The sequence below is a fragment of the Mustelus asterias genome, chromosome 21 (genome assembly GCF_964213995.1).
Source record: "Mustelus asterias chromosome 21, sMusAst1.hap1.1, whole genome shotgun sequence".
NCBI classification, from domain to species: Eukaryota; Metazoa; Chordata; class Chondrichthyes; order Carcharhiniformes; family Triakidae; genus Mustelus; species Mustelus asterias.
The window spans coordinates 6,213,129-6,239,366 of NC_135821.1; the positions used below are offsets into that span (position 1 = coordinate 6,213,129).

General features: G+C 48.8%; 1 protein-coding gene across 3 annotated transcripts in view; it reads right to left on the reverse strand.

The window, feature by feature from the left end:
- The window catches only part of LOC144509048 (SH3 domain-binding protein 1-like), a 106,930-nt gene that overhangs the window by 35,514 nt on the left and 45,178 nt on the right, over positions 1 to 26,238 (reverse strand). For all 3 annotated transcript variants that reach the window (XM_078237333.1, XM_078237331.1, XM_078237332.1), the window contains 6 exons: positions 24,928 to 25,004; positions 23,897 to 24,014; positions 18,887 to 18,955; positions 13,169 to 13,259; positions 9,148 to 9,275; positions 862 to 973 (listed from right to left, as the gene is read on the reverse strand). In XM_078237333.1, coding sequence (XP_078093459.1) covers positions 862 to 973; positions 9,148 to 9,275; positions 13,169 to 13,259; positions 18,887 to 18,955; positions 23,897 to 24,014; positions 24,928 to 25,004 — 595 coding nt within the window. The remainder of the gene's footprint in view (positions 1 to 861; positions 974 to 9,147; positions 9,276 to 13,168; positions 13,260 to 18,886; positions 18,956 to 23,896; positions 24,015 to 24,927; positions 25,005 to 26,238) is intronic.

The window sequence follows — 26,238 nt, forward strand, 5'->3', positions numbered from 1 at the left end:
ACAGCACGGGGTTAGATACAGAGTAATGCTCCCTCTACACTGTCCCCCAACAAACACTCCCAGGACAGGTACAGCACGGGGTTAGATTCAGAGTAAAGCTCCCTCTACACTGTCCCCAACAAACACTCCCAGGACAGGTACAGCACGGGGTTAGATACAGAGTAAAGCTCCCTCTACACTGTCCCCCATCAAACACTCCCAGGACAGGTACAGCACGGGGTTAGATTCAGAGTAAAGCTCCCTCTACACTGTCCCCAACAAACACTCCCAGGACAGGTACAGCACGGGGTTAGATACAGAGTAAAGCTCCCTCTGCACTGTCCCCCATCAAACACTCCCAGGACAGGTACAGCACGGGGTTAGATACAGAGTAAAGCTCCCTCTACACTGTCCCCATCAAACACTCCCAGGACAGGTACAGCACGGGGTTAGATACAGAGTAAAGCTCTCTCTACACTGTCCCCCATCAAACACTCCCAGGAAGGTACAGCAGGGGGTTAGATACAGAGTAAAGCTCCCTCTACACTGTCCCCATCAAACACTCCCAGGACAGGTACAGCACGGGGTTAGATACAGAGTAAAGCTCCCTCTACACTGTCCCCATCAAACACTCCCAGGACAGGTACAGCACAAGGTTAGATACAGAGTAAAGCTCCCTCTACACTGTCCCCATCAAACACCCCCAGGACAGGTACAGCACGAGGTTAGATACAGAGTAAAGCTCCCTCTACACTGTCCCCCTTCAAACACTCCCAGGACAGGTACAGCACGGGGTTAGATACAGCATATGGACATTAACTAGTTACTTATTCTCTGGACATTCAAGGAGTGAGTTGCATCATGTGTATCTGAAAATCTTACCTGCCACGGCGTGCGAGTCAGAGTTGAATTCCTGGGCGTCAAAGGATCCTCTGTCCAGAGCGGACTTTAACCGTTTCAGCACTGAAGCAGCAGCCGCTAACCTGAACAGTCCCTGAGAGAGGCGGCAAATCCATTAGTTTAACAGATCCTGAGGAATGGATGGGATATCCAGTTCTCAACTGCATTGCTTCCAGGAAGCAGCAACGTACAAACATGTCCTTCCCCGAGGGGCACTGGGGTTTAAACCTCCAGTTGTTTCACATTCCCATAAATGAGCCACAACAATTTTTTTTCCTGAAACATTCATGCGCTGTGGGTGTCACTGGCAAGGCCAACATTTGTTGGACATCCCTGATTGAGGAAGTGCTGGTGTTTTAAACATCTGTAGCCCAATGTGAGGTAGGCACACTCCCCGCGCTGTTAGGGAGGGAGTTTCAGGATTTTGACCCAGCGACAGTGAAGGAACGGCCGATATATTTCCAAGTCAGGATGGTGAGCGGCTGGGAAGGGAACCTCCAGGCAGTGGTGGCCCCCGTGTACCTGCTGCCCTTGTCCTTCTGGACGGTAACGGTTGTGAGTTTGGAAGGTGCTGTCTAAGGATCTTTGGTGAATTGCTGCAGTGAATCTTGTGGATGTAAAGTTAAGGCTTCATTATTAGTCACAAGTAAGCTTACATTAATACTGCAATGAAGTTACTGTGAAAATCCCCGAGTCGCCACACTCCAGGATCTGTTCGGGAACAATGAGGCAGAATTTAGCATTCACTTAACCTACACGTCTTTCAGACTGTGGGAAGAAACTGGAGTACCCGGAGGAAACCCACGCAGACACGGGGAGAACGTGCAGATTCCGCGCGGACAGCGACCCAAGCCAGGTGTCAAACCCGGCTCCCTGGCGCTGTGAGGCAGCAGTGCTAACAGTGGTACACACAGCTGCCATTGTTTGCTGGTGATGGAGGGAGTGGATGTTGGATGTGGTGCCAATCAAGCGGGGCTGCTTTGTCCTGGATGGTGTTGAGCTTCTTGAGTGTTGTTGGAGCTGCACCCATCCAGGCAAGTGGAGAGTATTCCATCACACTCCTGACTTGTGCCTTGTGGATGGTGGACAGTCTTTGGGGAGTCAGGAGGTGAGTTACTCACTGCAGGATTCCTAGCCTGTATAGATGTGTGAGGAGAGATTGACCAGGTTAGGATCGCTTTTGCTGGAGTTCAGACGATTGAGGGGGGGATCTCATAGACACTTATAAAACTCTAACAGGACTAGACAGGGTAGATGCAGGGAGGATGTTCCCGATGGTGGGGGGAGTCCAGAACCAGGGGTCACAGTCTGAGGATTCGGGGTAGACCATTTAGGACGGAGATGAGGAGACATTTCTTCACCCAAAGAATGGTGAGGCTGTGGAATTCATTACCACAGGAAGTAGTTGACGCCAAAACATTGAATGTATTCAAGAGGTGGTTGGATGTAGCACTTGGGGCGAATGGGATCAAAGGTTATGGGGAGAAAGCAGGATTAGGCTATTGAGTTGGACGATCAGCCATGATCGTGATGAATGGCGGAGCAGGCTCGAAGGGCTGAATGGCCTCCTCCTTCTCCTATCCTCTATGTTTCTATGTTAGCCTCTGACCTGCCCTTGTAGCCACGGTGTTTAAATGGCTGGTCCGGTTCAGTTTGTGGTCAATGGTGATGCCAAGATGCCACTAGTTGGGGTTTTGTGATGGTATTACTGTCAAACATTCCGGGGAACTGATAAATCTCTCCTTTGTTGGAACTGGTCTTTGACTGGCACTTGCGTCTTGTGAATGTTAGTTTCTGCTTATTGGCCAAAACCTGAATGTTGGGAATGTCCCGCTGCATGGAAGCACAGATTGGGGGGTTGGTTAGCTCAGCGGGCTGGACAGCTGGTTTGTGATGTGGAGAGATGCCAACAGCGCGGGTTCAATTCCCGCACCGGCCGAGGTTATTCATGAAGGCCCCACCTTCTCAACCTTGCCTGAGGTGTGGTCACCCTCAGGTTAAATCACCACCAGCCGGCCCTCCCCCTCAAAGGCAACAGCAGCCGATGGTCGTCTGGGACGATGGTGACTTTTACAGATGGGTTCAGTATCTGTGGAGTTGCAAATGGTATTGAAATTCCTGCGATCATCGGGAAACATCCCACTTCTCACTTCACAATGCCGGGAACATCACTGGTGAAGTAGCTGAAGATGTTTGGATCGAGGACACGAACCGGAAGCAATCCTGCACTTTAGCAGACGGTGATATTCCATTCTCCTGCATTGCAAGCAATGCAAGGGAACCATTCCCATTCCCTGCTTCACAGTTTAGGATCTGGGTCTTTGGATATTGAATATTTTAGAATGTCGAGTCGTTCGTGCATTCATAATCTCCTACCTGGTGAAATAGCTTGATATGGTCAAGGATATCACCACTCCACTCAAAGCTACCTCTCCACTGTCCTAGGACTGGTACAGCATGGGGTTAGATACAGAGTAAAGCTCCCTCTACACTGTCCCCCATCAAACACTCCCAGGACAGGTACAGCATGGGGTTAGATACAGAGTAAAGCTCCCTCTACACTGTCCCCCATCAAACACTCCCAGGACAGGTACAGCACGGGGTTAGATACAGAGTAAAGCTCCCTCTACACTGTCCCCCATCAAACACTCCCAGGACAGGTACAGCACGGGGTTAGATACAGTGTAAAGCTCCCTTGACACTTGTCCCCATCAAACACTCCCAGGAAACATACAGCACGGGGTTAGGTACAGAGTAAAGCTTCTTCTTCACTGTCCCAATCAAACACTCCCAGGACAGGTACACCACGGGGTTAGACACAGAGTAAAGCTCCCTCTAAACTGTCCCCCATCAAACACTCCCAGGACAGGTACAGCCCGGGGTTAGATACAGAGTAAAGCTCCCTCCACACTGTCCCCATCAAACACTCCCAGGACAGGCACAGCACGGGGTTAGATACAGAGTAAAGCTCCCTCTACACTGTCCCCATCAAACACTCCCAGGACAGGTACAGCCCGGGGTTAGATACAGAGTAAAGCTCCCTCCACACTGTCCCCATCAAACACTCCCAGGACAGGTACAGCCCGGGGTTAGATACAGAGTAAAGCTCCCTCTACACTGTCCCCAATCAAACACTCCCAGGACAGGTACAGCACGGGGTTAGATACAGAGTAAAGCTCCCTCTACACTGTCCCCCATCAAACACTCCCACGACAGGTACACCACGGGGTTAGACACAGAGTAAAGCTCCCTCTACACTGTCCCCCATCAAACACTCCCAGGACAGGTACAGCCCGGGGTTAGATACAGAGTAAAGCTCCCTCCACACTGTCCCCATCAAACACTCCCAGGACAGGCACAGCACGGGGTTAGATACAGAGTAAAGCTCCCTCTACACTGTCCCCCATCAAACACTCCCAGGACAGGTACAGCCCGGGGTTAGATACAGAGTAAAGCTCCCTCCACACTGTCCCCATCAAACACTCCCAGGACAGGTACAGCCCGGGGTTAGATACAGAGTAAAGCTCCCTTTGCGTCGTTAGCGGGCAGCAGAGTGAGCAGGGGACAGAGTGAGAGCTGAAGGGCTTTGGCTCAAAACAGGCTTCGGCGAGAACAGGCAGAGGCGAGAGTAGGTTATTTTTTCTTTTTCAGAAAGTTTATTCCTGTATTTCCCCAGAGCAAAAAAAAATATGCCAGGCAAGATGTTGGAATGCTCCTCTTGCAGGATGTGGGAGATCAGGGAGACCTCCGGTATCCCTGACGACAGCACCTGCAAAAGATGCATTCAGCTGCAGCTGCTAGCAAAGCGTGTTAGGGAACTGGAGAAGGAGCTTGATGACCTCCATCTAATTCGGGAGAATGAGACGTATATAGACAGTAGCTTTAGGGAGATAGTTACACCTAAGCAGCAGAGCACAGGAAATTGGGTTACTGTAAGGAGAGGAAATGGCAGTGTGAAAGGACAGACAGAGCAGGGTTCCCCTGTGGCCATACCCCTCCACAACAGGTATACTGAATTGGATACTGTTGTGGGAGATGCTTTACCTGGGACAAGCTGCGACAGCCGGAACTCTGATACTGAGTCTGGTTCTACAGCGCAAAAGGATGGGATGAAGAAGAGGAGAGCAGTACTGATAGGGGACTCGATGGTCAGAGGTACGGACCGGAGGTTCTGTTGTCGGGACAGAGACTCCCGCATGGTTTGTTGCCTCCCAGGTGCCAAGGTCAGCGATGTCTCTGATCGCGTGCACAGCGTTCTAAAGAGGGAAGGTGATCAGCCAGATGTCGTGGTACATGTCGGTACCAATGACGTGGGAAGGAAGAGTGAGGAGGTCCTAAAGAGTGAGTACAAAGAGCTTGGAAGGAAGTTAAAAAGCAGGACCCCGAGGGTAGTAATCTCAGGATTGCTACCTGAGCCACATGCCAGTGAGGGCAGGAGTAGGATGCTTGGGCGGATAAACACGTGGCTGAGGAACTGGTGCAGGGGGCAGGGTTTCCAATTCTTGGATCATTGGGACCTCTTCTGGGGCAGGTGGGACCTGTACAAGAGAGACGGGTTACACCTAAACTACAAGGGGACCAATATACTTGCAGGGAGATTTGCTAGTGTTATTGGGGAGCGTTTAAACTAGATTTGCAGGGGGGTGGGAACCAGAGTGCCAGAGCAGATAGTGGAGCAGGGGTAAAAAGACAGGTTAGTTCAAGCAAAATCACAAATGGAAGGGTAGAGTGTGGTGGGAAATAATTTTTTGAGGTGTGTCTATTTCAATGCCAGGAGTATTGTAGGGAAGGCAGATGAGCTGAAGGCGTGGATAGACACATGGAAATATGACATTATAGCCATTAGTGAAACTTGGCTACAGGAGGGGCAGGACTGGCAGCTCAATGTTCCAGGGTTCCAATGTTTCAGGCGGGATAGAGGCAGAGGGATAAAAGGTGGGGGGGTGGCATTGTTGGTCAGGGAAAATGTTACAGCGGTACTCAGGCAGGGTAGGTTAGGGAGCTTATCTTCAGAGGCCCTATGGGTGGAGCTGAGAAACAGGAAAGGTATGACCACATTAATGGGCTTGTATTATAGACCACCCAATAGTCAGCGAGAACTGGAGGAGCAAATCAGCGGAGAGATAGCTGACAACTGCAAGAAACACAAAGTTGTGATAGTAGGGGATTTTAATTTTCCACATATAGATTGGGACTCGCATACTGTTAAAGGTTTAGACGGGGTAGAGTTTGTAAAATGTGTTCAGGAGAATTTTCTACATCAGTATATAGAGGTGCCAACTAGAGAGGATGCGATATTGGATCTCCTATTGGGAAATGAGTTAGGGCAGGTGATGGATGTGAGTGTGAGGGAACACTTTGGATCCAGTGATCATAATGCCATTAGTTTCAACCTGATCGTGGATAAGGATAGATCTGGTCCTCGGGTTGAAGTTCTGAACTGGAAAAAGGCCAAATTTGATGAAATGAGAAGGGATCTGGGAAGTGTGGATTGGCACAGGCTGTTCTCTGGTAAGGATGTAAATGGAAAGTGGGAGGCCTTCAAAGGAGAAATTTTGAGAGTGCAGAGTTTGTATGTTCCTGTCAGGATTAAAGGCAAAGTAAATAGGAATAAGGAACCTTGGTTCTCGAGGGAGATTGTAACACTGATTAAGAGGAAGAGAGAGTTGTATGAAATGTACAGGCAGCAAGGAACACATCAGATGCTCGAGGAGTATAAAAAGTGCAAGAAGCTACTTAAGAGGGAAATCAGGAGGGCTAAAAGAAGACATGAGGTTGCTTTGGCAGACAGAGTAAAGGAAAATCCAAAGAACTTCTATAGGTATGTTAGGAGCAAAAGGATAGTGAGGGATAAAATTGGTCCTCTTGAAGACCAGAGTGGTAGACTGTGTATGGAACCAAAAGAGATGGGGGAGATACTAAATGGTTTTTTTGCATCGGTATTTACTGAGGAAACGGGCATGGAGTCTACGGAAATAGGGCAAACTGGTAGGGAGGCCATGGAACCTTTACAGATTAAAGGGGAGGAGGTGCTTGTTGTCTTGAGGCAAATCAGAGTGGATAAATCCCCAGGACCGGACAGGGTATTCCCACGGACCTTGAGGGAAGCTAGTGTTGAACTTGCAGGGGCCCTGGCAGACATATTTAAAATGTCAGTATTCACGGGGGAGGTGCCGGATGATTGGAGGGTGGCTCATGTTGTTCCGTTGTTTAAAAAAGGTTCCAAAAGAAATCCGGGAAATTATCGGCCTGTAAGTTTGACGTCGGTGGTGGGCAAGTTATTGGAAGGTGTGATAAGGGATAGGATCTACAAATATTTGGATAGACAGGGACTTATTAGGGAGAGTCAACATGGCTTTGTGCGTGGTAGGTCATGTTTGACCAATCTATTAGAGTTTTTCGAGGAGGTTACCAGGAAAGTGGATGAAGGGAAGGCGGTGGATGTTGTCTACCTGGATTTCAGCAAGGCCTTTGACAAGGTCCCTCATGGGAGGTTAGTTAGGAAGGTTCAGTCGCTGGGTATACATGGGGAGGTCGTAAATTGGATTAGACACTGGCTCAATGGAAGAAGCCAGAGAGTGGTTGTGGAGGATTGCTTCTCTGAGTGGAGGCCTGTGACTAGTGGTGTGCCGCAGGGATCGGTGTTGGGTCCATTGTTGTTTGTCATCTATATCAATGATCTGGATGATAATGTGGTAAATTGGATCAGCAAGTTTGCTGATGATACAAAGATTGGAGGTGTAGTGGACAGTGAGGAAGGTTTTCAAAGCTTGCAGAGGGATTTGGACCAACTAGAAAAATGGGCTGAAAAATGGCAAATGGAATTTAAGGCAGACAAGTGTGAGATATTGCACTTTGGAAGGACAAACCAAAGAAGAACGTACAGGGTAAATGGTAGGACTCTGAAGAGTGCAGTTGAACAGAGGGATCTGGGAATACAGGTACAGAGTTCCCTAAAAGTGACGTCACAGGTGGATAGGGTCGTAAAGAGTGCCTTTGGTACATTGGCCTTTATAAATCGGAGTATCGAGTATAAAAGTTGGAGTGTTATGGTAAGGTTATATAAGGCATTGGTGAGGCCGAATTTGGAGTATTGTGTACAGTTTTGGTCACCTAGTTACAGGAAGGATGTAAATAAGATTGAAAGAGTGCAGAGAAGGTTCACAAGGATGTTGCCGGGACTTGAGAAGCTGAGTTACAGAGAGAGATTGAATAGGTTGGGACTTTATTCCCTGGAGCGTAGAAGATTGAGGGGAGATTTGATAGAGGTGTATAAGATTTTGATGGGTATAGATAGAGTGAATGCAAGCAGGCTTTTTCCGCTGAGGCTAGGGGAGAAAAAAACCAGAGGGCATGGGTTAAGGGTGAAAGGAGAAAAGTTTAAAGGGAATATTAGGGGGGGCTTCTTCACGCAGAGTGTGGTGGGAGTGTGGAATGAGCTGCCGGATAAAGTGGTAAATGCGGGGTCACTTTTAACATTTAAGAAAAACTTGGACGGGTTCATGGATGAGGGGTGTGTGGAGGGATATGGTCCAAGTGCAGGTCAGTGGGACTAGGCATAAAATGGTTCGGCACAGACAAGAAGGGCCAAAAGGCCTGTTTCTGAGCTGTAATTTTCTATGGTTCTGTGGTTCTACACTGTCCCCATCAAACACTCCCAGGACAGGTACAGCACGGGATTAGATACAGAGTAAAGCTCCCTCTACACTGTCCCCATCAAACACTCCCAGGAAGGTACAGCACGGAGTTAGATACAGATTAAAGCTCCCTCTACACTGTCCCCATCAAACACTCCCAGGACAGGTACAGCACGGGGTTAGATACAGAGTAAAGCTCTCTCTACACTGTCCCCATCAAACACTCCCAGGACAGGTACAGCACGGGGTTAGATACAGAGTAAAGCTATGCCAATAATAGCCACCTTGAGGTGAAACACCTCTTACAACCTCGAGTGATATTTCCTGTTCCAGTCGGCCTGGTTTCTCCCCTTATTTAGACCCAGACTTGCTAACTCTTCAGTACCAGTCAAATTAAGACCAAGAATCCAGCCACTTCTTCCCCCAGCGATCTGAAGGTGTAAAACCAGAATCCAGATCTGAGCTAGGATCAAATCCCAAAACATCTCCGTTCTCAGTCAGTGCACTGAGGGACAAATCGGGCGGAGGTTGTAGAGCCTCTCACCCTTGGAGGAGGGAAGTGGTGCCTATTGCCCCCTTTCCCACTCTCCCCTCTCTCGTTCTGCTCTCTCAGTTCACACGTGGACCTTACCTCCTCCTTCATGCCTTTTTCCAGCAACATCATGACGCACGCTTCAATGGGGAGAGCGATTTCCCGCCCACAACTTTTCAGATGTTCCTCCAGCGGTTGTCCAAAGGCAGGATTCTCCGGACTGTCACCTTTCCACACGGAGAATGGGCAGAGTGTGAGTGACACGGGAGTGTGAGAGGAACCAATATAAACTAACGAAAGGCAGTCAGGTCATTGAGAATGTCCCAGCTGAATAACACCACCCTAAATAATAATCGTGAGGTTATTGGGTGTGAGGGAGTGTGTGTGGGTGTGTGTGAGGGAGTGTGTGTGGGTGTGCGTGAGGGAATTTGTGTGGGTGTGTGTGAGAGAGTGTGTGTGTGAGGGAGTGTGTGAGGGAGTGTGTGAGGGTGTGTGTGTGGGTGTGTGTGAGGGAGTGTGTGTGGGTGTGTGTGAGGGAGTGTGTGTGTGTGTGTGAGGGAGTGTGTGTGTGAGGGAGTGTGTGTGGGTGTGTGTGAGGGAGTGTGTGTCTGTGTGTGAGAGACTGTGTTTGGATGTGTGTAAAGGAGTGCGTGTGTGGGCGAGTGAGCCTGTTTGTGTGGGTGAGTGTGAGAATTTGTGTGGGTGTGTGTGTGAGGGAATGTGTGTGGGTGAGTGTGGGGGAGTGTGTGTGAGGGAATTTGTGTGGTGTGTGCGTGAGAGAGTGTGTGTGGGTGTGTGTGAGGGAATTTGTGTGGGTGTGTGCGTGAGAGAGTGTGTGTGGGTGTGTGTGAGGGAATTTGTGTGGGTATGTGCGTGAGAGAGTGTGTGTGGGTGTGTGTGAGAGAGTGTGTGTAGGTGTGTGTGAGGGAATTTGCGTGGGTGTATGTGACAGTGTGTGTGGGTGTGTGTGAGAGAGTGTGTGTGGGTGTGTGTGAGAGAGTGTGTGTGTATTTGTGTGTGTGAGAGAGGGTGAGGGTGTGTGAGAGAGTGTGTGTGGGTGTGTGTGAGAGAGTGTGTGTAGGTGTGTGTGAGGGAATTTGCGTGGGTGTATGTGACAGTGTGTGTGGGTGTGTGTGAGAGAGTGTGTGTGGGTGTGTGTGTGTGAGGGAGGGTGAGGGTGTGTGAGAGAGGGTGAGGGTGTGTGAGAGAGTGTGTGTGGGTGTGTGTGAGGGAGTGTGTGTAGGTGTGTGTGAGGGAATTTGCGTGGGTGTATGTGACAGTGTGTGTGGGTGTGTGTGAGAGCGTGTGTGTGTATTTGTGTGTGTGAGAGAGGGTGAGGGTGTGTGAGAGAGTGTGTGTGGGTGTGTGTGAGAGAGTGTGTGTGGGTGTGTGTGAGAGAGTGTGTGTGTATATGTGTGTGTGAGAGAGGGTGAGGGTGTGTGAGAGAAGGTGAGGGTGTGTGAGAGAGGGTGAGGGTGTGTGAGAGAGTGTGTGTGGGTGTGTGTGTGTGAGAAAGGGTGAGGGTGTGTGAGAGAGTGTGTGTGTATTTGTGTGTGTGAGAGAGGGTGAGGGTGTGTGAGAGAGTGTGTGTGGGTGTGTGTGAGAGAGTGTGTGTGGGTGTGTGTGAGAGAGTGTGTGTGTATATGTGTGTGTGAGAGAGGGTGAGGGTGTGTGAGAGTTATAGGGTGGGATTTTGTGGCCTCGCTCGAGCGAGCACCGGAAAATCCCACCCAAGGTCAGCGGACATTTCCGTTGTCCGCCCCTCGCCTGCTCCGATTCCGTGGCGGGCGGGACGGTAGAATTCTGGTGATAGTCACACAGCACTGAAAAGGCCCTTCGGCCCATCGAGTCTGCACTGACAATAACTACCACAAAATACGCGCTAATTCCATTTTCCTGCACTTGTCCAATATCCTTGAATGCCATATTTCAAGAGATCATCCAATTATTTTTTAAAGGTTGTAAGGTTTCCGGTCTCCACTACCTTCCCAGGCAGCGCATTCCAGATTCCCACCACCCTCTGAGTGAAAAGGTTTTTCTCAAATCCCCTCTGAATCTCCTGCCCCTCACCCTAAAACTCTTCCCCCTCGTGATTGACCCCTTAACCAAGGGGAACAGCTGCTCCCTACTCATCCTATCCAAACCCCTCATAATCATAGAATCCCTACAGTACAGAAAAAGGCCATTCAGCCCATCGAGCCTGCACCGACAACAATTCCACCCAGGCCCTATCCCCGTAACCCCACATATTTACCCTGCTGATCCCCCCGAAACTAGGGTCAATTTAGCTTGGCCAATCAACATAATCCGCACATCTTTCGGACTGTGGGAGGACACCGGAGCACCCGGAGGAAACCCACGCAGACACGGGAAGAACGCGCCGACTCTGCACAGTGACCCAAGCCAGGAATCGAACCCAGGTCCCTGGCGCTGTGAAGCAGCAGTGCTAACCACTGTGCCACCGTGCCACCCCTAATTGTACACACCTCAATCATGTCCCCTCTCAGCCTTCTCTGCTCTCGAGAAAACAATCCAAGCCTATCTCCTTATCGCTCAAATGCTCCATCCCAGGCAACATCCTGGTGAATCTCCTCAGTGCCCCCTCTAGTGCAATCACAGAGAGTGCCGGTGAGTGTGAAGATATGTGGGTGTGTGAGAGTGTGTAGGTGCATGTGAGAGAGAACATGTGTGCTCATGTCCATTTTTTCATGAACATGGCCATCGCTGGGCAAGGCCAGCATTTGTTGCCCATCCCTAGTTGCCCTTGAACTGAGTGTCCCGCTCGGCCATTTCTGAGGGCAGTTGAGACCCAACCACATTGCTGTGGCTCTGGAGTCACATGTAGGCCAGACCGGGTAAGGACAGCAGATTTCCTTCCCTAAAGGGACATTAGTGACCCAGATGGGTTTTTCCGACAATCGGTCACCACAAGGGCTCGCTCTACATTCGATATTTTTCATTAAATTCCTTGGTGGGATTTGAACCCGCGTTCCCGGATCTGTGTGTCTGTGGGAGGGGATGGAGAAAGGAAAATGCCTGTGTTTCTCAAGATTGATAAAAAACTATGACTCATCTTTCATTCCCTCCCCCTGCAGTGTAAATATCTCCCACTTTCTGTGCCTTTTAGCTTTGACAAAGAATCATCTGGACTCGAAACGTCAGCTCTTTTCTCTCCTTTACAGATGCTGCCAGACCTGCTGAGATTTTCCAGCATTTTCCCTTTGGTTTCTCAAAGAACAAAGAACAAAGAACAGTACAGCACAGGAAACAGGCCCTTCGGCCCTCCAAACCTGTGCCGCTCATTGGTCCAACTAGACCATTCGTTTGTATCCCTCCATTCCCAGGCTGCTCATGTGACTATCCAGGTAAGTATTAAACGATGCCAGCGTGTCTGCCTCCACCACCCTACTTGGCAGCGCATTCCAGGCCCCCACCACTCTCTGTGTAAAAAACGTCCCTCTGATACCTGAGTTATACCTCGCCCCTCTCACCTTGAGCCCGTGACCCCTCGTGATCGTCACCTCCGACCTGGGAAAAAGCTTCCCACTGTTCACCCTATCTATACCCTTGATAATTTTGTACACCTCTATTAGATCTCCCCTCATTCTCCGTCTTTCCAGGGAGAACAAGCCCAGTTTACCCAATCTCTCCTCATAGCTATGACCCTCCATACCAGGCAACATCCTGGTAAACTTTCTCTGCACTCTCTCCAAAGCCTCCACGTCCTTCGGGTAGTGCGGCGACCAGAACTGGACACAGTACTCCAAATGTGGCCTAACCAGCGTTCTATACAGCTGCAACATCAGACTCCAGCTTTTATACTCTATACCCCATCCTATAAAGGCAAGCATACCATATGCCTTCTTCACCACCTTCTCCACCTGTGTTGCCACCTTCAAGGATTTGTGGACTTGCACACCTAGGTCCCTCTGTGTTTCTATACTCTTGATGGCTCTGCCATTTATTGTATAACTCCCCCCTACATTAGTTACTCCAAGATGCATCACTTCGCATTTATCTGGATTAAATTCCATCTGCCATTTCTCCGCCCAAGCTTGAGCTGGGTTGGTAAGCGGATTGGAGAGCGAGACAATATTCTACTCCGAGTTCACATACTCACCTTCCATCTTGCTGTTGTTCTTGAGTGTTGGCATCAAGTCGTCTAATGCTTTTAGCGACTTTCTGTGATACTCAGCTTGTGCCTCCAATAACTTTAAAAACAAAGAAAATGAAATTATATCTCAAATATATTGTCCTTCTCGACACACCAGTTATATTCTCTGCAGAATGATAACAACTTACGTTTGCATAGTATCTTTCACGTGGTAAAAATACTCCCAAGGTGCTTTGTTGGAGCATCGTTTGACTAAAGTTTAAAAGTTTAAAGTTTATTCATTCGTTTCACAAGTAGGCTTACATTAACACTGCAGTGAAGTTACTGTGAAAATCCCCTAGTCGCCACATTCCAGCACCTGTTCGGGTAACACTGAGGGAGAATTTAGCATGGCCAATGCCCCCAACCAGCACAACTTTCGGACTGTGGGAGGAAACCCACGCAGACACGGGGAGAATGTGCAGACTCCGCACAGACAGTGACCTAAGCCGGGAATCGAACCCGGGTCCCTGTCACTGATACAGCAGTGCTATACATTCTGTGCTGTACACCAGCATGGGTGGCACAGTGGTTAGCACTGCTGCCTCACAGCGCCAGAGATCCGGGTTTGATTCCTGGCTCCGGTCACTGTCTGTGTGGAGTCTGCACGTGCTCCCCGTGTCTGCGTGGGTTTCCTCCGGGTCCTCCGGCTTCCTCTCACTGTCTGAAAGACGTGCTGGCTATGTGCATTGGCCGTGCTAAATTCTCCCTCAGTGTAACCCGAACAGGTGCCAGAGTGTGACGACTAGGGGATTTTCACAGTAACTTCATTGCAGTGTTAACGTAAGCCGACTTGTGACACTAATAAGTAAACTTTAACTTTTAACCAGCACGTCTTTTGGACAGTGGGAGGAAGCCGGAGCACCCGGAGGAAACCCACGCAGACACGGGGAGAATGTGCAGACTCCGCACGGACAGTGACCCAAGCTGGGAATCGAACCTGGGTCTCTGGCGCTGTGAGGCAGCAGCGCTAACCACTGTGCCAACGTGCCGCCCAAAGGTGACACATAATGAGATATCAAAACACACAACCAAATGCTTGGTCAAGGAGATAGGTTTTAATGACCTTCTTAAAGGGGTAGAGAGAAAGCGACAGAGAGGCAATTCCAGAGGTTAGGGCCCAGGCAGCTGTGGGCACAGCCCCCAAATCACATGTTGCTCCTTGAAATTGGTTTGTAGGTTAGTGAACAAACCCCATTTCTACCCCATCTTCTCGATTTCTCTCTCTTCAGGTACCATACCCTAGAGGGCTTTAGTGAACATGGACTCATGTGTTGGCCCATGGTTATGTTTGGCCAGGTACTCCAATGGTTTTCCATCGCCTTCCCCAGGTTCCGACTGACTGGTTTGTCATGGGTATATTGGAAGGATTTGCAGATTGATTCTCAACCTGTTGAATAACATTATGAATACACCAAGACTTGAACCCAGAGCTTTAGGCTCAGAGATAGGGTCCCCACTCACTCTGCCACAAAGTCTCCAGCTTCTAGAATGGCTCTTCCCTTAACTCTTCTATTCTCCAGAGAAGATCACCTCTCAAAGATCACTCCTCTTAAAGCACAAATGTCTCCTCAAAACCTAGACCATCGAAACAGACAATCAGACTCCTGGCTCCCCTTTGCACTGACTCCAGTGTTTGTAAACCTTCCTGGTGTCCCAGTGACCAGAAACTCCACTGGTCTCGCCACATAAACACAGTGGCCACAAGGGTAGGTCAGAGGCTAGGAATACTGTAGCGGGTAACTCACCTCCTGACTCCCCAAAGCCTGTCCATCATCTACAAGGCACAAGTCAGGAGTGTGATGGAATACTCTCCACTTGCCTGGATGGGTGCAGCTCCAATAACACTCAAGAAGCTTGACACCATCCAGGACAAAGCAGCCCCGCTTAATTGGCACCACATCCACAAACATCCATTCCCTTCATCACTGGCACACAGTGGCAGCCGTGTCTGTACCATCTACAAGATTCACTGCAGCAATTCACCAAAGATCCTGAGACAGCACCTTCCAAACCCACGGCCACTTCCATCCAGAAGGACAAGGGCAGCAGATACATGGGAACACCACCACCTGCAAGTTCCCTCCGTGCCACTCACCATCCTGACTTGGAAATATATCGGCCGTTCCTTCACTGTCACTGAGTCAAAATCTTAGAATTCCCTCCCTAACGGCATTGTGGGTCAACCCACAGCACGTGGACTGCAGCGATTCAAGAAGGCAGCTCACCACCACCTTCTCAAGGGGCAACTAGGGATGGGCAATAAATGTTGGCCTAGCCAGCGACGCCCATGTCCCATGAATGAATAAACAAGAAGTGACTGGAATGGAACACTGTAAGTTGCTGTCTAACCAGCGTTAATTGCATAAAGTAAGGGTGAGGATAAATAGGTGGAAGACATTCATCATTTGAGCGGTGTTGTGGATCCTTTGTATGTTTTGCTTCATTCAAACAAAGACTTCATTTTAAGGTATTTCTGCCTATCCAAATACATTTACATGCTAAGCTTTTAAAGCTAACTTGACCACATTTTAAAACTCAGCAGGCATGCTGGGATTAGCTAGAAAAATTGACTGCATTTCTTTTGAAAGTACAATGCCAGCAGAAGCAGGCTTTTTCACAAGCCAAAGAAAGTTTTTCATAAACAGCAGCTTTTTATGGCCACAGCTGGAAGATCTTACAACAAGCTGCAAAAACCTGCTTTTGCAGACAGAGACAGCATGTGCCAAACAATTTCAATATCAGATAAGGGTTTGGAACTGTGTATGTATTAGAGTCATAGAGGTTTACAGAATGGAAACAGGCCCTTCGGCCCAACTTGTCCATACCGCCCCATTTTTAAAACCCCTAAGCCAGTCCCAATTGCCTGTGTTTGGCCCATATCCCTCTATACCCATCTTACCCGTCTAACTGTCTAAACGCTTTTTAAAAGACAAAATTGTACCCGCATCTACTACTACCTCTGGCAGCTTGTTCCAGATACTCACCACCCTCTGTATGAAAAATTTGCCCCTCTGGACCCTTTTGTGTCTCTTCCCTCTCACCTTAATTAAATCTATGCCCTCTACTTTTAGACTCCCCTACCTTTGGGAAAAGATATTGACTATCTAGCTGATCTGTGTCCCTCATTATTTTATAGACCTCTATAAGATCACCCCTAAGCCTCCTACGCTGCAGAGAAAAAAGTCCCAGTCTATCCAGCCCCTCCTTATAACCCAAACCATCAAGTCCCGGTAGCATCCTAGTAAATCATTTCTGCACTCTTTCTACTTTAGTTTTGTTTAGTTTAGTCTAGTTTAGTAGCTCAGTCTGTTTTCTGAGACCTGTTCAGTATGTTTTGAGTTCCTTGATCAGTACAGGAGTGGCAGACAAGCCAGTGTCTCTCTCTCTCTCTCACCCTTCTCTCTCTCCCCCAAGTTTTCTCTCTTCCTATTCATTTCTGTAATGTTTTAATTTTAAATTCTGCTCAATAAAAGACATTCATCGTACCTGTGCCGTCTCCGCCTCTTCTAAGGAATGAATGGACCCTACAAGCACTTGTAGTGAGACACTTATTGACACAGGGGTGGTGAGTAGGATTAGATGCTGCACGCTTGTGAATAAATCTAAATTGTGTAAAGATGGACTTCTGGCCTCTTCTTTGACCGAAAGGCCGTTAGAAGTTTAACAACCGGAGCACAGTCTGCCATTCAATAGTTTGCCATTTTTAGCAAGAGATCTCGTAAAAAGGATTGGCTCAAATCATGTGAATTAGTGAGTGATACCAGTTGATTGTGTCACCAAATGCTCTGGATACACAGATTGATCTGAAGATTCTGGTGTAAAAATGCTCAATTCTTAGCCATGAGATGAATACTGTTTGGTGCACCATGCCTTCATTATCTGAACCCACCCAAACAAACCCATCCAACTGGTCAATGCTGTGGTGAACCATTGTTGGTTCCCACCAGGTAGTGCTGAGCCAGGGTCTGGCCAGTACTATGAGGCTGTTCTACATGTTACTGTTGGGGTTAGGGTTGGGCTGTTCTACCTGTAATATAGTTCTTATGGTACATCCCAGTCGGGCTCCGCCTCCTGGGAGAGGTATAAAGGTCACTGCTCTGTCTGGGACCCTTTAGAATCATAGAATCATAGAAACCCTACAGTGCAGAAGGAGGCCATTTGGCCCATCGAGTCTGCACCGACCACAATCCCACCCAGGCCCTACCCCCATATCCACCCGCTAATCCCTCTAACCTACGCATCTCAGGACACTAAGGGGCAATTTTAGCATGGCCAATCAACCTAACCCGCACATCTTTGGACTGTGGGAGGAAACCGGAGCACCCGGAGGAAACCCACGCAGACACGAGGAGAATGTGCAAACTCCACACAGACAGTGACCCAAGCCGGGAATCGAACCCAGGTCCCTGGAGCTGTGAAGCAGCAGTGCTAACCACTGTGCTACCGTGCCGCCCTAAAGTCTGGGATCGTGTATTATATATGGTAGCTCTATTGTTGTAGTCAATAAAAGCCTTTATTTCCCCGAGTACCTCTAGCCTCGTGAGTTATATCGCGCATCAAATGCGTCAACTTCCCCGCTCAATCCACAATCATGACCAAGAATGGATCTCTCTTCAGGTGAGGAACTTCCTAACACCGGTCTGAGATTCCCTTCTTCCCTTCTTCTTGAACCTTGCTTGTTCTGCTGCCACCTTACTCGATGGAGTCTGGCAGGATGAGAAAGGATCTCATTGAAACTTACAGAATACTGAAAGGCCTGGATAGAGTGGAGGTGGGGAAGATGTTTCTATTAGTCGGAGAGACTGGGATCCGAAGGCACAGCCTCAGAGTAAAGGGATGACCCTTTAGAACTGAGATGGGAAGGAACTTCTTCAGCCAGAGAGTTGTGAATCTGTGGAATTCATTGCCACAGAGGAGGCCGAGCCATTGAGTGTATTTAAGACAGAGATAGATCGGTTCTTGATTGGTAAGGAGATCAAAGGTTACAGGGGAAAGGTGGGAGAATGGGGTTGAGAAACTTATCATAGAACCCCTGCAGTACAGAATGAGGCCATGAGGCCCATTGAGTCTGTACCGACCACATCGCACCCAGGCCCTATCCCCACCATTTACCCTGCTAATCCCCCTGACACTAAGATCAATTTAGCATGACCAATCAACCTCACCTGCACATCTTTGGACTGTGGGAGGAAACCGGAGCACCCGGAGGAAACCCACGCAGACACGAGGAGAATGTGCAGACTCCACACAGACAGTGACCCAAGCTGGGAATCGAACCCAGGTCCCTGGTGCTGTGAGGCAGCAGTGCTAACCACTGTGCCGCCATGATTGAATGGCGGTGCAGACTCGATGGGCCGAATGGCCTAATTCTGTTCCGATATCCTATGGCCTCATCGGGTTTATCATTGACTGTTATATTTGGTTCCATCAGCGCCGCTCCTTCAGCTTCTTCCTCCCAAGGCGAAGAGTCGAAGATTCTCCATCTAGTCTATGTTGCTGTACTAACCAAGGAGGCCTTGTGGCGCAGCGGGTAGTGCCCCTACCGCTGAACCAGAAGGTCCAGGTTCGATTCCAGTGCCAGGACTTGCTGGCAATGGAAGGAGGGTTCAATAAACTGATCAGCAGCTTGGGGAGCCTCTGACTACTCGATGTGAAGATATGCTTTAAAAACAAGTTACTTACTAAGCAGAAGTAATTGGAGTATTCCTCCTCCTTACTGGCAAAGTGATAGAGGTCAGCAGCATATTCATCCTGTAATAGGATAAATGGCCATTAGGTGCTCTGTTTAAAAGCTTACATTTATTTATTAGTATCACAAATAGGATCACATGTGATTAGGATCACAAAAGTCTGAGGTCACTTAACAACCGACTCAAGAACAGCTTCTTCCCTGCTGCTGTCAGACTTTTGAATGGACCTACCTCGCATTAAGTTGATCTTTCTCTACACCCTAGCTATGACTGTAACACTACATTCTGCACTCTCTCCTTTCCTTCTCTGTGAACGGTATGCCTTGTCTGCATAGCGCGCAAGAAACAATACTTTTCACTGTATCCCGATATATAAAGTTTATTTATTAGTCACAAGTAAGGCTTACATTAACACTGCAATGAAGTTACTGTGAAATTCCCCTAGTTCGGCACCTGTTCGGGTCAATCCATCTAACCAGCACGTCTTTCAGAATGTGGGAGGAAACCAGAGCACCCGGAGGAAACCCACGCAGACACGGGGAGAACGTGCAAACTCCACACAGACAGTGACCCAAGCCGGGAATCGAAACCTGGGTCCCTGGCGCTGCGAAGCAGCAGTGTTAACCACTGTGCTAACCATACGTGACAATAATAAATCAGGTCACATCAATTGAAGGATTGCTTCCTTCCCCCTTGTATCCCAACCCCTTGTGATAATGGAGTTCAGATTTTTGAATATCTTTTACACCCAACTTCCTTTCTTCTCAAGAGTTCCTGGTCCCTCACTGCTCTGCTCTCAGATCCAAAATTGCTGACTTTGTACTTGCCCCACATTGAACTTTATTAGTCTGTCTAAAAATAAAACCAGGACTTGCCCATGATGCTTGGACCTCCCACCAATCAAGTAGGCTGACATTAACACTGCAGTGAAGTTACTGTGAAAATCCCCTAGTCACCACACTCTGGCGCCTGTTCGGGTTACACTGAGGGAGAATTTAGCACGGCCAATCCACCTAACCAGCACGTCTTTCGGACTGTGGGAGGAAACTGGAGCACCCGGAGGAAACCCACGCAGACATGGGGAGAATGTGCAGACTCCGCACAGACAGTGACCCAAAGTGGGAATTGAACCCGGGTCCCTGGTGCTGTGAGGCAGCAGTGCTAACCACTGTGCCACTGTGCTGCCAGCAATAAAGCATGAATTCCAAAGGACATTGAGTCCTTGATTGGTGGGAGGTGCAAGCATCATGAGCATCATGAGCAAGGAATGAGCTGAAAAAGGGGCTTAGGAGAGCTAGGAGGGGACACGAGAAGTCCTTGGCGGGTCGGATCAAGGAAAACCCCAAGGCTTTTTACTCTTATGTGAGGAATAAAAGAATGACCAGGGTGAGGTTAGGGCCGGTCAAGGACAGTAGTGGGAACTTGTGTATGGAGTCAGTAGAGATAGGCGAGGTGATGAATGAATACTTTTCTTCAGTGTTCACCAAGGAGAGGGGCCATGTTTTTGAGGAAGAGAAGGTGTTACAGGCTAATAGGCTGGAGGAAGTAGATGTTCGGAGGGAGGATGTCCTGGCAGTTTTGAATAAACTGAAGGTCGATAAGTCCCCTGGGCCTGATGAAATGTATCCTAGGATTCTTTGGGAGGCAAGGGATGAGATTGCAGAGCCTTTGGCTTTGATCTTTGGGTCCTCGCTGTCCATGGGGATGGTGCCAGAGGACTGGAGAATGGCGAATGTTGTTCCTCTGTTTAAGAAAGGGAATAGAAATGACCCTGGTAATTATAGACCGGTTAGTCTTACTTCGGTGGTTGGTAAATTGATGGAAAAGGTCCTTAGAGATGGGATTTACGACCATTTAGAAAGATGCGGATTAATCCGGGATAGTCAGCACGGATAGGTGAAGGGGAAGTCGTGCCTCACAAATTTGATAGAGTTTTTTGAGAAGGTAACTAGGTGTGTTGATGAAGGTAGGGCAGTTGATGTCATATACATGGATTTTAGTAAGGCGTTTGATAAGGTCCCCCATGGTCGGCTTATGATGAAAGTGAGGAGGTGTGGGATAGAGGGAAAGTTGGCCGATTGGATGGGTAACTGGCTGTCTGATCGAAGACAGAGGGTGGTGGTGGATGGAAAATTTTCGGATTGGAGGCAGGTTGCTAGCGGAGTGCCGCAGGGATCAGTGCTTGGTCCTCTGCTCTTTGTGATTTTTATTAATGACTTAGAGGGGGGGCTGAAGGGTGGATCAGTAAATTTGCTGATGACACCAAGATGGTGGAGTAGTGGATGAGGTGGAGGGCTGTTGTAGGCTGCAAAGAGACATAGATAGGATGCAAAGCTGGGCTGAAAAATGGCAAATGGAGTTTAACCCTGACAAGTGTGAGGTGGTTCATTTTGGTGGGACTAATTTAAATGTGGATTACAGGGTCAAAGGTAGGGTTCTGAAGACTGTGGAGGAACAGAGAGATCTTGGGGTCCATATCCACAGATCTCTAAAGGTTGCCACTCAAGTGGATAGAGCTGTGAAGAAGGCCTATAGTGTGTTAGCTTTTATTAACAGGGGGTTGGAGTTTAAGAGCCGTGGGGTTATGCTGCAACTGTACAGGACCTTGGTGAGATCACATTTGGAATATTGTGTGCAGTTCAGGTCACCTCACTATAAGAAGGATGTGGAAGCGCTGGAAAGAGTGCAGAGGAGATTTATCAGGATGCTGCCTGGTTTGGAGGGTAGGTCTTATGAGGAAAGGTTGAGGGAGCTAGGGCTGTTCTCTCTGGAGCGGAGGAGGCTGAGGGGAGACTTAATAGAGGTTTATAAAATGATGAAGGGGATAGATAGAGTGAACGTTCAAAGACTATTTCCTCGGGTGGATGGAGCTATTACAAGGGGGCAAAACTATAGGGTTCGTGGTGGGAGATATAGGAAGGATATCAGAGGTAGGTTCTTTACGCAGAGAGTGGTTGGGGTGTGGAATGGACTGCCTGCAGTGATAGTGGAGTCAGACACTTTAGGAACATTTAAGCGGTTATTGGATAGGCACATGGAGCACACCAGGATGATAGGGAGTGGGATAGCTTGATCTTGGTTTCAGATAAAGCTCGGCACAACATCGTGGGCCGAAGGGCCTGTTCTGTGCTGTACTGTTCTATGTTCTAAGGCCTGGTTTTATTTTTAGACAGACTAATAAAGTTCAATGTGGGGCAAGTACAAAGTCAGCAATTTTGGATCTGAGAGCAGAGCAGTGAGGGACCAGGAACCCCTGAGAAGAAAGGAAGTTGGGTGTAAAAGATATTCAAAAATCTGATCTCCATTATCACAAAGGGTTGGGATACAAGGGGGAAGGAAGCAATCCTTCAATTGATGTGACCTGATTTATTATTGTCACGTGTATTGGGATACAGTGAAAAGTATTGCTTCTTGCGCGCTGTGCAGACAAAAGCATACCGTTCATAGAAAAGGAAAGGAGAGAGTGCAGAATGTAGTGTTACAGTCACAGCTAGGGTGTAGAGAAAGATCAACTCAATATAAGGTAGATCCATTCAAAAGTCTGATGGCAGCAGGGAAGAAGCTCTTCTTGAGTTGGTTGGTACGTGACCTCAGACTTTTGTATCTTTTTCTCAACGGAAGAAGGTGGAAGAGAGAATGTCCGGGGTGCGTGGGGTCCTTGATTATGCTGCCTGCTTTGCCGAGGCAATGGGAAGTGTAGACGGAGTCAATGGATGGGAGGCTGGTTTGCGTGGTGGATTGGGCTACGTCCACAACCCTTTGTATAGAGACTTGGAGAATTCCATTTAATTGTGGGCCCCACAACTTAGGGACGATCTATGGGTTCGAAGGGGGACAGATTCACATTTTTGTACCAGGGCTATAAAGATTAAATTAATAAGTCAGGAGACTCAGGCTTAGTTTGTATTCCTTTGAGTTTACATTTTGAGGGGTGATCTGATCGAGGGGAAAATTCTGGTCTGTAGATGCGGCAACTCTGAAAGAACGGGGGCGGCACAGTGACACAGTGGTTAGCACTGCTGCCTCACAGCACCAGGGACCCGGGTTCGATTCCCGGCTTGGGTCACTCACTGTCTGTGTGGAGTTTGCACATTCTCCCCGTGTCTGCGTGGGTTTCCTCCGGGTGCTCCGGTTTCCTCCCACAGTCCGAAGATGTGCAGGTTAGGGTGGATTGGCCGTGCTAAATTGCCCCTTAGTATCAGGGGGATTAGCAGGGTAAATATGTGGGGTTACGGGGATAGGGCCTGGTTGGGATTGTTGTCGGTGCAGACTCGATGGGCTGAATGGCCTCCTTCTGCACTGTAGGGATTCTATGATCTCTTTGCACCTTGAGAAAAAAGTACCGCGGATGGTGAAAATCGGAAATAAAAACAGAAAATGCTGGATAAACTCAGCAGGTTTGGCAGCGTCTGTGAGGAGAGAAACAGAGTTAAAGTTTCAAGTCTGAATGACTCTTTATTCTGAAGGGTCACATGGACTCGAAAGGTTAACTCTGTTTCTCTCTCCACAGACGCTGCCAGACCTGCTGAGTTTATCCAGCATTTTCTGTTTTTATCTAAAACGGCGTTCGTAGAATCCTACAGTGCAGAAGGAGGCCATTCAGCCCGCACCGACAACAGTCGCACCCAGACCCTATCCCCATCCATAACCCCATGTATTTACCCTGACACTGAGGGACAATTCAGCATGGCCAATGCACCTAACCTGTGGGTGGAAACCAGAGCATCTGGAGGAAACCCACACAGACACTGGGGGAACGTGCAGACTCCACATAGATAGTGATCGAATGCTGGAATCGAACCTGGGTCTCTGGTGATGTGAGGCAGCAGTGCTGACCACTGTGCCACCATGCCGCCCCTGTTGATCCCTGGAGACCATGCAGACTACATACAGACAGTGACCCAAGCCGGGAAGCGAACACGGGTCGTTGTGAGGCAGCAGTGCCAACCGCCGTGCCGCCCAGAAATGTTCACTCAAGACCCTCACTATCTTCCTCACGTACCTTGGACTGTTCTACCCGTCTCCAGATGTCTTCCACCTCTTCCTTGAGAAGGTCCACTTTTGTCATCACGGAAGGGACTGTGGCTCCCGTGTTGCCCGACTTTGTTGCTTGGCTGAGCCTAGGAGAGAAGGTATGGTGGTGAGCCAGTGTGAGAGGGCAGCTTCGGGCTTGGGCCTCAGCCTGAGAGACCGCTCTGCCCCTCAACGAAGCTCAGTTACATCTCAACACAAATAAAGCTTCAAGTCAGGGATTTGGAAAATCCTGCTCCCTTTTCCCACTATGCTTCAGTGTCTCTCAGTCCCTCTGCCTGTGGGCTAACTCAATTACCGGTTAACTTGCAGGTTGACTTGGTAGTTAGGAAGGCAAATGTAATGTTAGCATTTATATCGCGAGGACTAGAATACAAAAGCAGGGATGTACTTCTGGGGCTTTATCAGGCTCTGGTCAGGTCACATTTGGAGTATTGTGAGCAGTTTTGGGCCCCGTATCTGAGGAAGGATGTGTTGGCCTTGGAGAGGTTCCAGAGGAGGATCACAAGAATGATCCCTGGAATGAAATGCTTGACGTATGAGGAGCATCTGAGGACCCTGGGTCTGTGCTCATTGAAGTTTAGAAGGATGAGGGGGGATCTCATTGAAACTTACAGAATACTGAAAGGCCTGGATAGAGTGGACATGGGGAAGATGTTTCCATTAGTCGGAGAGACTGGGATCCAAGGGCACAGCCTCAGAGTAAAGGGACGACCCTTTAGAACTGGGATGAGGAGGAATTTCTTCAGCCCGAGGGTGGTGAATCTGTGGAACTCATTGTCACAGAGGAGGCCGGGTCATTGAGTGTATTTAAGACAGAGATAGAAAGGTTCTTGATTGGTAGGGGGGGTCAAAGGTTACGGGGAAAAGGCGGGAGAATGGGGTTGAGAAACTTATCAGCCATGATTGAATGGCGGAGCAGACTCGATGGGCCGAGTGGCCTAAATCTGCTCCTATATCTTATGGTCTAAATGTCTGATGAGTTTGTAAATGTACTTTTACCGATTCTTGGCAGCTGTCCAGTCCAGCGTCAGTTTGGCTAACTGCTTCTTGTGTTTGAGAGTATTCGGAAGTTCCTCCTGTTTATGAAGAATAAAAAAAATGTTACATCAGTTCTGGAAATTTACAGGAAGTGGTCCATTGAGTTTGTTCCTCAGTGACAATGCCAACTCTGAGTGAGGATCTGGTCACTGGGTCCGTGCCAGTCTCTGGCATATAAATCAGACATTCCTCCCACACAAATTCAGACTTTGAATCATAGAATCCCTACACTGCAGAAGGAGGCCATTCAGCCCATCGAGCCTGCACCACCATAATCCCACCAAGGCCCGATTCTTGTAACCCCACATACGGTGGCACAGTGGTGAGCACTGCTGCCTCACAGCACCAGGGACCCGGGTTCGATTCCCGGCTTGGGTCACTGTCTGTGTGGAGTTTGCACATTCTCCTCGTGTCTGCGTGGGTTTCCTCTGGGTGCTCTGGTTTCCTCCCACAGTCTGAAAGACGTGCTGGTTAGGGTGCATTGTCCCGAACAGGCGGCGGCGGACTGTGGCGGCTAGGGGAATTTCACAGTAACTTCATTGCAGTGTTAATGTAAGCCTTACTTGTGACTAATAAATAAACTTTACTTTATTTACCCTGCTAATTCCCCTGACATGAGGGTCAGTTTAGCATGGCCAATCAACCTAATCCGCACATCTTTGGACGGTGTGGGAGGAAACCCATGCAGACACGGGGAGAACGTGCAGACTCCGCACAAACAGTGACCCGAGGCCGGAATCGAACCCGGGTCCCTGGAGCTGTGAGGCAGCAGTGCTAACCACTGTGCTACCGTGCTGCCCACAGTGCAGAAGAAGACTATTTGGCCCATCGAGTCTACACCGACTCTCCAAAAGAGCATCCCATGCTAAATTGCCCCTTAATGTCCAAAGATGTGTAGGTTGGGTGGATTGGCCATGCTAAACTGACCCTTAATGTCCAAAGATGTGTAGGTTAGGTGGATTGGCCATGCTAAACTGACCCTTAATGTCCAAAGATGTGTAGGTTAGGTGGATTGGCCATGCAAATTGCCCCGTAATGTCCAAAGGTGTGTAGGTTAGGTGGATTGGCCATGCTAAACTGACCCTTAATGTCCAAAGATGTGTAGGTTAGGTGGATTGGCCATGCAAATTGCCCCTTAATATCCAAAGATGTGTGGGTTAGGGAGATTAGTGGGGCAAACGCATGGGGTTACATGAAGGGGGAGTAAGATGCTCTGTTGGAGAGGCCTCCATCTGCCCTGTAGGGATTCTAGGATTCTCCAGAGATTCTGAC